General features: G+C 25.7%; 1 protein-coding gene across 2 annotated transcripts in view; it reads right to left on the bottom strand.

Annotated features, from left to right (window-relative positions):
- Positions 1 to 14,731, bottom strand: part of hth (homothorax) — a 188,852-nt gene that overhangs the window by 154,283 nt on the left and 19,838 nt on the right. For both annotated transcript variants that reach the window (XM_065516109.1, XM_065516110.1), the window contains exons 3-4: positions 14,090 to 14,231; positions 380 to 430 (exon numbers count right to left, since the gene is read on the bottom strand). In XM_065516109.1, the coding sequence (XP_065372181.1) occupies positions 380 to 430; positions 14,090 to 14,231 (193 nt within the window). The remainder of the gene's footprint in view (positions 1 to 379; positions 431 to 14,089; positions 14,232 to 14,731) is intronic.

Below are 14,731 nucleotides of genomic sequence, written 5' to 3'. Positions count from 1 at the left end.
ATGTGGGCTGATTTGGCTGGTTGTTTAAAATAAAATCTTTTAAATGACATTGAACTTGTTGTAGTCACTTTTTTTTATTTATTTATTTAATTTTTCAAAACAGCAACTGTTTTACAAACATTTTTTTGTTTGTTTGTTCTCTCTCAAACAAAATAACATTGTGACAAATTTATTTAAATTCTTGTTTAGAAAATGTGTGTTTTTTTTTCTTCTATTAAATTTAATTGAATTAAATTTGTTTGAACACTGTGAAAAATAAACATTAAACTATGGCAATTTTTAAGTTGTTGTTTGTGGGTCAAGGTGTTTTTGTTTATGAAAATCATTGTTTATTGAAATCATATAGACAAATATGTATATCGTTGGAAACAAAACTTACCAGTGAATCGACTTCGGGATCTGCTGAGTAGTAGGGTTTTTGTGATCTGATCTGTAAATTTAATGAGAAAAAAAAGAAAAAGAAAATTAGTATTTAAGGAATATTTATAATTCTAATGTTTCAATAAAATTGTTTAAAAAACATAATGTTAAAAGAAAAATGATAAATTAACTTAACCCAAAGAAAATTTAGGTAAATTCTCTTATATAAAATTTAACCCAGCAACATGTTGCTAAGCCAAAAATTTTAAATACTTAATGCTTTGGATACAATTAATATTTTTAATTTAAAAACTTTATAAAAATGTTTAATATTTTATTATTTCCTTTCTATTTATATAACAAAGCAAAGTCTTTGATATTTTATGTTGCAGCAACATGTTGCTAAACTTTCATAAAGTTAAAAATCAGTATTTAGTTTAATTTATCAATTGTTTAGTTATTTAACTAAACAAAACGAAACACAGCAACATGTTGCTAAAAGAAAAAAATTAATATACTTAATGCTTGGGATGCAATTAATATTTTTAATTGAAAAATTTTTTAAAAATTGTTGCTTCTTTCAGAATTTTCTTAATTTAAAGAATAAAGCCTAATCTATGATAATTTATATTGCAGCAACATGTTGCTAAACTTTCATTATGTTGAAAAGCTCTATTTTGTTCATTTCTCATAAAATTTTAAAGTAGTTGTTTAATTTATCAATTATTTAGTCTGCTTTTACACAGGGCAAGTTTACTTGAAGCAAGTCTCGTCGATTTCCTTTTAAACTTGCTCGTCTGTTTACACACAGCAAGTCTGTGAGCAATTTTGTATGGCAAAACCTAATAGACGCCATATTGAAAATGAGAAAACAAAAGAAATTTGAAGAGACTTGCCAGTACAAGCAAGTGTGTACCCCTCTTCTTTCTTCTTGCCTCTCTCTCCTATAAACTCTAGACTTGCGCAAGAAAAATTGCCCTGTGTAAAAGCAGACTTAGTTATTAAACCAATCAAAGCTATAGCAAGCAACATGTTGCTAAGTGAAATATTTAAAGCAGCATAATATTTTATCTACCATCAACAAATTTAAATAATAAAACCTCATTTAGTATTTTATATGTTGCAGCAACATGTTGCTAAAATTTTGTAGAGTAAAAAAGCATTGTTTTTAATGATTTGATAAAATTATTTAATTATTACAAAATTTTGCATTTTTAAAATGTTTCAGCAACATGTTGCTAAAATTTATTTTACTGTAATTATTGAAATCTATATTTTTTTATATAATTTCAAGTACTTATTAAGTTTGAATATATTTTTGTAATTCAATAATGTTTCATCAACATGTTGCTGGACTTTAAATTTAATATTTATGGAAGTCTGATTATAGTTTTAAATGATTTGGTGAAATTATTGAATTAATACAATATTTTGAAATTCCTCAAAGTCTCTGCAACATGTTGCTAAACATTTGAATTCCTTAAATTATTCAAATCCATACTATTTAGTATTATTTAATATATTTATTAAGTTTGGATTTCAGAAATGTTTCAGCATTATGTTTATTAACTGTATGTAAAATTTGTATATTCTAAAATGTTTCAGCAACATGTTGCTAAAATTTTTAATTGTTAAAAGTATCAACATGTTTTATTTTTTGAGTTCTAATGCATTTAACAATTTCAAAAATGTTTCAGCAACATGTTGCTAGACTTTTTATTTAGTTTTATATAGGCCTGGTTATAGTTTTTATTATCTAGGGAGTTTTAATAAGTTTTGAGATTTATTTAGCAACATGTTGCTAGACTTCAAACTTTCTATTTGTTAGGATTTCTGTAATTTTTGTTTGTTTTGGTTTTGATTTATAATTGTTCTAGCAACATATTGCTAACAATATTTTTAATCTAATCTTTTTGTCTTTACTTCTTATTAACAAATTTTTCCTTTCAACTCCCGGATGTTTACAGAAAAACACATGAAATTATTCTTTTGTTTTTTTTTTTTGATTTTTTTTCTTGTAGTTTTTAGCTACTAATCCAATGACAGTGAAAGTGCATTTGAAATTTGTTTCTTGTACATTTATCTTCTTGGTTACACCAATTACTAATCGTGCTTATCAAAATAAATATGACCATAAACTCTATTTACCTGAAAACTTGTACATGAAAACAAAACAAAAAAAAATAAATAAAAAATCTCAACTTAACAAGAGTTTTTTTTCCAGTTGTGTTTTATTTTTTGTTAAACAGATTTGAAAATTTTTAAATAAATATTGACTTTGGCAGCCGTATTTGCTTTACTGTGTCGTTTTTTTTCCTACAATTTGTCTCTCTGTACGCTACTAAATGAATAGTTACACAAAAATTATCATTTCTTAGGTTGTTGTGTTTCGTTGTTGAAATTTTATGGTGGTTAATGTTTAACTAAGTTTTTACTGTCGCGTCTAAAAAAATAAAAATAATAATAATAATAATATTGTTTATATACATTATAGGTAGCATTTTGCTTGTAGAGCATTGTAAAGATAATAAAAAATAATATGAAATAAAATAAAATAATACACTTATTATGAGTGTGAGTTAGGGAATGTGTGTGATACACTCTTTAAACAAATATTACAAACAAGAAATTATTATTACAATTTTATGTTGTAGGTATTTGTAACAACATCATTGCTAAGTCAGAATAATAATGTTGGGAATTATGAGTTAGTTAGGGGGGTATATTAAGGGGGTTAGGTTTTTATAATAAAACTAAGTTGGGGTAGGTTAAAACGACTTAAAGTTAGGCTATTGGTTATAAAAATTAAAATTTAATTTAAAAACAAATGTTAGAGTTGTTCTTAAATGTAGTAGGTTTAAAAGAAAATTGTGGATTTTTATTTTTTGTAATATAGGGTGTTTTATTTATGTGGTAGACTTGGTATTAATTTTTTTCTGTTTAGAAAAAAAAAACTGAAAACAAACAATCATAAAATGGTAAACTAAAGCGCACTGCGTACGATGGAAAAAAATCTTTATCTTTATGATTTTATAAGCCAAAACTGAGGCAACTGTAGACGCTACAAGATGCACTACATTTGGTATTTACTAAACATTAGAACACTCTAATATACCATAACATGTTCTATAATCTTTTGGTTTTCAATACCATTTCAAGATAACATAATATTATGTTGCAAGTGTGTACAATATGCTGTATAAAGCAGTTAAAGAGCTCTTGAAAGAAAGCATGAAATTCCAACAACAAAACTAGGTGTTTAATTATGATTGTATTGTAGTTTAATCTATGTATGTTTGTTAATTTTAGATTTTTTGGTTTGGTTTCGTAGGTAACCAAATCTACCCCAAAAAAAAGAAGATAAAATAAAGATAAGTTTAAATATCATAATTACTGAAAAAGCAGCAACACATTACAATATTAATTGTTAAAATAGAAGAAAAAAATTAGGCGCCACTTTTTTCGAGGAAAAAAAATTGGGTTTTTTTTCATACCAACTCTTATCATTATTTAATCACGTGAGAATTGAAACTCAAAAATACAATATAAAAAAAGAAATTTGAAATTTGATTCATAATAATACATAATAACAATCAATAAATTTTATGACTTTCGACCAAACACTGCAAAAGTTCTGTGCTGGCCATGTTTATGACGTCTTCTTTTTTTTGCGCTTAGGAAATGCACCTAGCACAAAAGTTGTATAATCAGAAAAAAAAAAATAAAAAAAAGAAATACTTTTATGATGGCTGTAGCCATAAAAAAATCCAAACAATTATTGACAACCTCAACTCAAGTAGTAGAATTTTGTGAGCTAATGGCTGCTACTCTTTATAATTTTATAAATTTACTGCAAAAGCAACAATTTAATAACAAAAACCAGTAGTTTAACAATTTGTTTGTAAATAATACCACCACCGGCCACATTTTATATACGCCGTGTTGTGATTTGACATGTGCCTTAGTTTCTAAGATTTATGAAAATTTATGATGGCTTTTAATAAAATACAAAAAAAAAGCAACACATTCATTTAGTTTGTTGGTTTGTTAATATCTCTATCTATATATTGTACAATATTAAAGTGTTTTACGTAAATCACTAAAATAAATACCCACCAAAAACAAAAATCACTATATTTCTCTTTAACACAAATTAACCTTTAATCAAGTAATTTGTCAAAAACAAAAAACCTGTGAAAACAAAAAAAAACTATTTATTTTAAATATGAAAATAAAAAAAACTTTAACATGGTAATATAAAACGCATTAAATCATAATATCAAAAATCTCTTATAAAAAATATAACCAGACAGTTGAAAAGCAACAAACCAAACAGCCCAGCATTCATTCATTCACAAGCATAATAATAAATGTTGCAGCTTCAAGTTTTTGTTGCTCGCTAATAAATCATATTAAATAATTAACGGCAACATAAATATAATTCACACATTGTGGGTAAAAATTGACCACAACAAACGTCACACAAATTATTTTCACAAATGCGGAATTTTTTTTTTTTGGGGTCTTTAAGTTTAAATAAGATTTATAGTTAAAAGAAAAGGCTTAACAATATATCATTATAATAACTAGTAAAGCAACATATAGCCCAACTTTTGTATGCTAAATAAAACTCTAGAACATTTTTTTTATATCTAGCAACATGTTGCCAAAGCATGAAATTGTTTTCGTTATAATTCAATAACAAAAATATTTGAATTCTATTTGCAAAATAAACAAATTTCTTTATATATAAAAAAATTAAAATTTTTATTTTCTTAGCGACATGTTGTTAAAAAATTTTGTTTTATAAAAAAAGCTTAGAAATATTAATAAAAAGCCTCTAATAATAATTGAAACTTCTTTATAAATAATATAACAACATGTTGCTGGTGTTTAAAATCTCATATAAAGACATTTTAGAAGTCAGGAACATGTTGCTAAGTTAAAAATTTAAAATTTATAAAGTTATATATTAAATAAATAGCAATTTAAACCTAAATTAAAATGTTTTTGGTTTAAAAACTTTGTTAGCAACATGTTGCTGGAGTTAAAAATCTAATACTTATATATTTAAGGTACTAGCAACATGTTGCTAAGCAGGAATAAATAAAATTATTAAAAATCCATTAGTTTATTATAATTTTAAAACTAAATGTTTGGAAACATGTTTTTAGTGATAAAAATTTTAAGTTTTTGCAACATGTTGCTAAGATTTGAAATATGAAATCATTAACAAAATTATGAATTTTTTATAATTTTGAATATAAATTGAACGGTTTTGTATTAAACAAACGTTTAGCAACATATTACTGAAGTAAAATTTACTCAATTTAAGTAATAGCAATATGTTGCTAAGCCTTGTAAATAACATTTGTAAGACTTGTTTCACTAGCATGTTGCTAGTGATAAATAAGTGAAATTATGACATGTTGCAAAGCTTTAAATTATAAAATTATTAAGCAATATATAAATTGTATATGAGTTTATACCTAAATTAAATTATTCTAGTATAAGCAAATGTTTAGCAACATGCTGCTGGAGTTTAAATGTGAAATTTATTAATTTTAAGTTACAGCAACATGTTGCTAAAAACCAAAATAACATTTAATTACAATTTCAAGACTACCAACATGTTGCTTAACTTCAAATTATGATTTCTTTTAACAAATTAGAAAATTTGACAAACAAATTTTGTTTGGCAACATGTTGCAGCTAAACTTAAACTGAATTTTTCTGTAAAATTTTATTAAAAATATTTAAGACTAGAATTTTTTTAGGATTCCATGAATTTTGCTAGATTTTTAGTTGGATTTTTTAAAAGACCTCCCATATTTTGCCAGATTAGTATTTAAAACCCTTCAAACCAGCAGGATTTAAAAAGTATTGTTTGTTTTTTTTAAAAATAGTTCAACTAATCTACCTGTTTTTCTTACTTGTTTTTTTTGGTTGCCACAAATATGTCATGTTTATTTCCTATCATTGCATGACTAATTCTTGCTCTTTTTCTCTCTCTCTCTGGCTTTGATGGTATACCAAAAACCATAGCAAAATTTACATTCCCTATATAATAAAATGTTTAAGTATTTGTTAGCTGGAACTAAAACAAAACACAGAAAATTCTGACGAAATCCCTGTCTATAGATAAGCCTACTCTGTGGCTGCACTATAAGCCTATGCCTGCCTGCCTACTTCAACCAAATACCAAAGGGAAATTTAACATTTGTATACACTTGATGTCATAAAAAAAAATGTTGAAAATCTTTTTTTTTAATATATATTTTTGGTTTAGTTTTATGTAGACCAGTTCTTTTGTGCAAAAATAAAACTACATACAACAATAAAAGCCACACACTTAGATAAAAATCACTAAAGCAATAAATAGATAAAATGCCACCTAGTAGTATAAACACATTTTAACATTAAACACAAAATTCAAAAGGAAGATACTCGTAGTCGTAGTCATAGTACAACAACACCACAATAAAAAACCGTAAAAAATAACAGCAACAACAACAATAATAATAATAAAGCCAAAGTATAGCAGCAACATCAAGAGCAAGCAACAGCAACAAACTGTATACATACATATGTATATAAACAAAGTATAATTTTTAATGTTTTATATCGCCAAAATAAACTGAAAAACCAAAACAACTGGCTAAAAGAGATTGTGATGGTGGCTAAGAGAGCAGTAACGCTACAAAAACATATGTGAGACTAATGATGAGGCCCATAAATCATTAAGGTGTATTCCCAAAAATCATATGAATATGATGGGTATTAAACACAATAGTAAAACTAAACCCATTTGAAATTTAATAATCTTTAAAACTTTATTTAAATAAATTCACAACGAAAATGAAAAATTTAAAAACATCAATCATTTTAGAGAGAGCAAAAGAGTTTTTGCAACAAAAAAAACCCACATGCCAATGAGAGAAGTTTAACCATTGTTTTATTTCTGTTCTGTTTTAAAAGGTAGACCATATTTGATTATAGGTTATAAATTTAAAGCCTGCTTTTTAAGCATAACAATTATTTTAATTCTAGACTACACACACATATTTTTTAAAGCAATTAGAGTTCAAGTAAATAAGAACAAGCAAGCCAAAGTAACTCTAAAACTTGTGCTCGCTCTCTGTTCCGCTGATAAGAAATGTTGCATGCAGCAGCATTATTGATATGGCTGTTATTTTGTTGTTGGGGTGTTTGCTGCTTAGTAGTAGACACAACTAAAAAGAAAACTATAAACAAAACTGGCAACAATGAATTTGTTGTCGTACAAGCTGGTTGGTTGTTGTTTATTTTTTTTTAGAGATTTTTTTCAATAAAAACGCTAAAGCTGTTAAACTGGTTTTCTTTCAGTAACAAAAAGTCATAAAATTGTGTTAGCGTTTTTTTTTTGTTTTTTTGGTGTGAGTGTTTTTCTTTAACTCTAAACAATAAGTAAATAATATTACACGCAATTTGCTATATTTTCTTTAAAAAAATAAAAAAGAAAATATTTGTTTTAAAAAAAATTTGGCAAAAAATTTATTTTTTTCTTAAATAGTTTGCGGGTTTTTAAAAAACCATAAATCATTTTAACAAGTTTGAACACACAACATGATAAATAAAACCACACACTCAAAAAAATAAAAAAATAAACAAAAAGAAAAATTTTAAATTTTCTTTAAAAAATTCATTAAAATATCACAATTTAAACTAGATGTTTGTTCAAAAACTAAAGGTTAGATTTAAAGCATAAAAAGTTTAGCAACAGGTTGCAGCAACATTTCAATAAATAAATATTTTTAACAAATTAAAATATGAACAATAATTTATAAAAATAACCAACGAAACATTAAGCAACATGTTGCTAAACACAATCTTTGGCAACAAATTGTCCAAAGTTCTTAACAATTATAAATACTATAAACTTAGTATTATGTTTCAAGTAATATGTTGCTAAGCAATATTATTATTATTAATGGCAACATGTTGATATAGCAAATTAAGTCTTAAACAACATGTTGCAAAGCCTTTTATACCTTAGCAACATGTTGCCGTATACCAAAACTAAAGTGCTTAACAATTATAAAAACAAAAAACTAAATAGTTTGCCTCTAATGTTAACATTAAGCCTAGCTACATGTTGCTAAGCTTTAATAACTCTAGCAACATTTTGCTTTTAAGCCTCTTCAAATGCGTTAACTTGATAAAAACCACACTTATGATATAGCTAATAATTTATTGAACATTTAATTCTTAACAACATGTTGCTAATGCTTTTAAACCTTGTTTATTTTTGCTTAAATATATTTATTTATTTGGCTGGTTGCTTTGCCAATTTTGAATGATCATTCTAGGAAAAAATGTTGCTACACTTTGTGTTGATTTTTTATTTTTCTACTCAATTAATAAAATTTTTCATATTTTCCTCTTACTTTGTATAACTTTGCCATGAGGTCTATAAACGTAAAGCAAAGCACCAGAAAAAAAAACAAATACACGCTAAAGTAAACATCTCCATATAATGAAAACATTTTTTTTGCCTACAAACAGAAGCCCACATCAATCATCACTAGATTTGAAAAGAAATCAAATAGAATTAACCAAAAAAAAAAAAAAATAACTAAGAAACTGAAATACTTAAAATAAAAAGCAAAATCATGAAAAAGAATTTGTCCTCTTTGGAAGTGAAAAGTATTCACTTTAAATTTACAAGAAAAGGCGCCAAATTTTGATAACAAATTGATGGAAGCTGCTGTGTTAATGGAATTTTTAATGAAATCATAAGTTTTTTTAAAAATTTTTTCAAATAAACAAATTAAAAAAAAGTGTGAAAAAATTACATTTTAAACATATCACAAAAAAGCTCTTTTTAGCTTTCAAAAAAATCAAACTTTATGATAACACATCATTTTACACCTCCTTGAAAATAAAAATTAAAAGAATAACAGTATTTCTTTTCATAACCTAAACAATACCAACTAAATGCGGAATTTCCAAAATTTCCTCCCTATTTTGAAAACTAAAAAAAATTAAATTGGATTTATAACAATTAAAAGAAGAAAAAAAGAACTGTTGCATATGTTGCACATGGAGTTTGGCAGTCTTTTCAACAAACCTTTAACAAAAAAAGAACAATACCATTTAAATATTGCTCTTTTTACGGTTTGAAAATCTTTTTCATACTGACAACAGGGGAAAAAAGAATCCTGTTGTGTTGAATTTTTTTTTATTTTTATTTGTGTTGTGATTTAGACAACAATGCCTTTGAAGAATTAAAAGAAATTCAAAACCTTTTGCTTTAAGGGTTGTGTCGTTTTGTACTTACATATAGATATATGAATACGAGTTTGTGGAAAAACAAAGCATATTTTTAAATACCAGAAAAAAGGTTTAGTTTTGAACTCATTTTTTATCATTTGATAAAAAGAAAGAAGCTACAAAAACAAAGACCCAGAACAAGATGAAATTATTTCTCTAAACAAAAGAGATTAAAAGCAATGAATATGTTTTTTTTTTTCCTTATGAAAAGAATTTTTTTCAAATCTTCAAACAAACAACAACGACGCATTTAATGTTTAACGTCATTTCTACAGAGAGACACAGTCGTACATATAGCAGAACGATCATTACGAAAAATTTTAACGTAACATGAAGAAGAAGAAGAAAAAAAATTATTGTTAAAAGGTTGTATACCTGCTTTGTTAAACAATAAATTGTTTTAAAATGGTGCGACACACACTCAAACACACACTCGTTAGATGTCGAACACAAAAATTATATTCAATTTAATCTTATAACATTTACCAAATACTAAATTTACTTTTTCTTACGTATGATTTCGTTTAATCTTTAAATAAATTTTATGCTTAAGGTTATTTGAAGGTAATTTGCCATGAAGAAATTGGGATTTTATGAAAAAAAAAAAACAATAAAGGGTTTTGTTTAAGCAACATGTTGCTAAGAAATTTAAGTAATTAATTTTATTTACTAGGTAAATTAATTTATCATGTTAACAATTTTTTGTATGTTACTAGGTTTTTGAGATTTTTTGAAATGTTGCAGCAACATGTTGCTAAGAATATAATGCTTTAAAAACTTGTTTTCTAAGGGTTTTTGTAATGATAGCAAATTTAAATAATCAATAAAATTTGTTGTTAAAATGTATCTGCAACATTAAATTTTCTTTATAAACATGTATTATCAACATGTTGCTGGGAAATATTTATAAAAATTTTGAGATTTTGTTTGAAATTTTTTAACAATAAAACTGATTACTAGAAGTTTTTTATAATTTCAAAATGTTTCTGCAACATGTTGCCAAGAAAATTTTTAAAAGAAATCTGGTTTATAGTGACAATTTTGAATAGCAATTATTGTTAGTTCATTTAATTTTGAATTTAACTGAAATTTTCATTATAAACATGTTTCGGCAACATGTTGCTAAGAACAATTTTCAAAAAATCTTGTTTTTATGTAATAATTTTACACATTAATTAAAATTTTCTTTATCAACATGTTGCTGGCATATACCTTAATGAAATTAAGCCAAACAAATTTAAGTTTCATAAGAATATTCTTAACATTTATATTAAAATCTTTAATTAAATAATATAGAGCAACATTTTATAATCTTGAAAGTATGTTGCCAGCCACATGCTGGCTCTTATTTGATTGCTTTAAGTATGTCTAACTGCCTAACGACCAAATGATTCAAAACAAATGAACCCTTAATATTTATATTAAGTATCAGTCATAATTTTTAAAGAGTTTCTTCCTAATTTTGTGAAAACTACACATATGCATGAAATATGTTTATTATCTTTCAGCTGCCCCCCCAACAAAAAAAAAACTGACACTAGATCTAATTATGGGCCCCAACATAAAAGAGTCAACGAGAAAAATTGAGACAACTACTGTTAAGAAAACCATAAAATTTTTGTGGATTTGTTTTTTAATGGTCTGCTTTGACATTTAAATAATTTACGATGTTTTAACATCCAGTATTTTTGTTTTACATTCCATAACCACACACTATAAAGCAGCATATTTAAGTACTTAATGTGTTGCAAGCAGCAAAACTACACTCAGAATGATGATTGCAGTCAAAAGATGTGATCATGTTCATCATGATCTTCTTCATATGATCATTATCAAAATTTATCAAGTTTTTTTTGGTTTTTTATAATGGCAAAAACAGACTTTATGTCTATGCCACTAACAGTCTGTCAGTCAGTCCTTTAGGTTTAAGTAATTTAACTTTAAATGATGAGTGTTTGTTGCTTACAACTATTTTTATGTGTGTGTGTGCTAAAAAAGAAATTTTATTCTAAAGTTTTTGTCTTTTTTTGTTTCAAGTATTTAATTCTGTGGCCATTTAGTTATTGCCTAAGACGCGCGCGCGAAATCACATTAAAAACCTCATCATTTCAGGCACCTCATCATGTTATAAAATTCTTTTAATTTTGTTTTTTTTTTATTTTTTTTTAATTTCTTACGTCTGATTTTTGTTGCAGCAACTTTTTACTTGGTTGCTTGAGTTTGCTGTTTTTTGCCACATAAATTTTGTTCTTTAACATTATAATGTATTTGTTTAGTTTTATACACAGGCATTTAGCATACAAACATTTTTTTCGTACTTGCAGCAATGCCACAAAAAAAAGATACTAAATAAAGAAGTAGAGAGAGAGACGTCTATAAAAGGAAGTCTAAAAATGATGTTTTTATTTATGCATCATTTGGAATTTTGACAGCTTTGCCCAGAGACTTTTTGAATCAAGAACACATTTTTTAAGTGATTTAAAGGAATTTATTTTTGATAACTAAAATTGGGAAAATTTCTCAAGAATAAAAAAGTGTTTGGTTAACTTGCAAGTCAACACAAAAAATTGACAAATTTTGTCCATAACTTTTGAAAAACAAAAATATGAAATTCTTCTTGAAAACCAGCGTATATTTCCAACGGCAGAGTGTTGCTGTTGAAAACACATGTGTTGTATTGTGTTGTTTAGTTTAGTTTTTCATTTCGTACAAATTTATTTTTAACAAAATGTTAAATAAATGTGTTTTAGCATTCATGTGTCGATTTGTATTCATGAGGATTATTTTGAGATTTCTTGTCTATATAAAAATATCTTTTATATCGAGTTGTTGCTGCTGCCAATGTGTTTTTTGTGTATTTTGTTGGTGTGGTTGGTGTCTCTAGCTGTTTGTTGTTGTTGTTGTTGTGAGTGTTGGTTTTACTAATGATGCATCTAAAAAAATGCTTTATTTTAAAATTTATTTATATTTTGTACATTTCTTCTTCAGAGAGCCACAACGGAAAGCAGCTAAACTGAATCTACAAACAGTCAACACAACACAAGAATGAACAGAATAAAAAAAAATGTCAAGAGATTAAAATCGTATATATAAAACTCTTATAAACAGTCATAAAATTAGAGACATTGTACGAATATTATATTCTACATTGCCACAGAGTGTAAAGAATTTTTCAGCCTCAATTGTTATTAACACTTGGCAAAAAAAAAATAACACTAAAATTCGAACAAAAAAGAAAAACATAATCATTCTACTACATAAAGTTGTGTGTAGGATTTGTGTGTTTTTGAAAATCTTTTAATGGGTTAATTTTGTTCATCTTCTTTATGTTCTTTTATAAATACTACTTATAGTATAATACTGTATCTCTATGTCTGTCTGTCTGTGCCTCTCCATTTGTACATATGTCTGTCTGTCTGTCTGTTTGTATTTATGATCATGATCATTTTCATATGTTGAAATTTAATGTTTTGGTTTTTAAAAAACAAAAAAAAAACTATTTTGTTTTTTTTTTGGTACCCCACAACATCTTACAAATAACATTAAGAGGGGAATTGAAAATAAAATCAGAAAACAAAAAAAGTTAAATGACGTCGTCGTTTTAGCTGTTTTGTAGTGATGATTAATGAAGTGCCACAAAATAAAGATCATCATTATTGTAAGATGTTTAATGTATAAATATAACGCAAAATGATTCATATTTGGTTCTGCTTAATCAGAATATATAAAAAGTTGAGATAAAAACCAAACAAAAATATTTACTTTTGAAAATTGTAAAAAATAATTTTTATTTTAGCAACAGCAACAGTTGCTTAATAGAAATTTAAATTTTTGACTTTTGAAATTATTAAAAAAATTAAAAATCTACACAAAATTTGTATAACAATTAACTAAACTTAAAATGTTTCAGCAACATGTTGCTAAAAAATGTTGTTAAAATTTTTCAATTATTTAACTATGTTATAAGACATTTAATTGTTCCAATTTTTGTAGATATAAAAATTCTTAAAATGTTGCAGCAACATGTTGCTAAAGCAAAAAGTTCAAAATTATTTAAAATGAAACAATAGTTTAAGAAAATACTTATTAGTTAAAATATAAAAAAAAATTATAAAAACATGTTGCAGCAACATGTTGCTACTAAATTTTTTTTTTTAAAATTTCTAAAATTTATCTAAATTTTGGTAATTTCAATGTTTTTAAAACATTTAAAGATTCTATAAATGTTTTTCAATAATTTTTTACGATTTTCTATTATTTTTTTAATACAACTGCAACATGTTGCTAAGTTAAATATCTAATTTTCATACAATTTCTATATGATGTATTTTTTGCTTAGATCTTTGATTTATATTAAAATAATTTGTTTATTTTATTTGTTTCCCTTAATTAATTTTAATTATTTATAATAACTTACCTGTTTACTAAACATTGCAATATCTTCATTAAATGATTCTGACGAACATACATCACCACCTTGCACACCAGGTTCTCTGGGCGTACATGTGGCCAATTCACATTTTTCAAATATCAGAGCCAACAGCGGGAATAGGGGATGTCTAGAGGGCGAGCGTGAAAAGAAAGAAAGATTTGAATAAAAAAAATTATTATTAATAAAATAAACAAATACAATTGAAATCATTATAAAACATACAACGAAAGCAAAAAAATCTCTTTGCAACTCATCTTAGGTTAGGCGGACAGCAGGCATGATCATCATGATGATGATGCTCATCATCGACAACATTTTCATATTGCTTAAATTTGTTTACACTAATGGCGACAAGAAACCGCCGTCATCATATAAGGAATATTTGATTCTATATCTATCTGGCTATCTAATTTTTTTCGTTTTTCAGTACGTGTATATTTTTTTCAATAGATATAGAATAGATATAAAATGCGTATAAAATAGTGTGTGGTGGTGGTGCGGTATGTTACATAGAGTGTATAAACACACTCATTAAATACCACATACTTAGTAATAGAAAGTGTAGTGTGGTGATTTTTTTTTGCTTTCAGTCGTCTAATTTTGTTTAACTAAAGTATGTGTGTGTTT

Source organism: Calliphora vicina, chromosome 1 (genome assembly GCF_958450345.1).
Source record: "Calliphora vicina chromosome 1, idCalVici1.1, whole genome shotgun sequence".
Taxonomy (NCBI): Eukaryota; Metazoa; Arthropoda; class Insecta; order Diptera; family Calliphoridae; genus Calliphora; species Calliphora vicina.
Note: the sequence above shows the minus strand (reverse complement) of the source record. Positions and strands in the feature narration are given on the sequence as shown.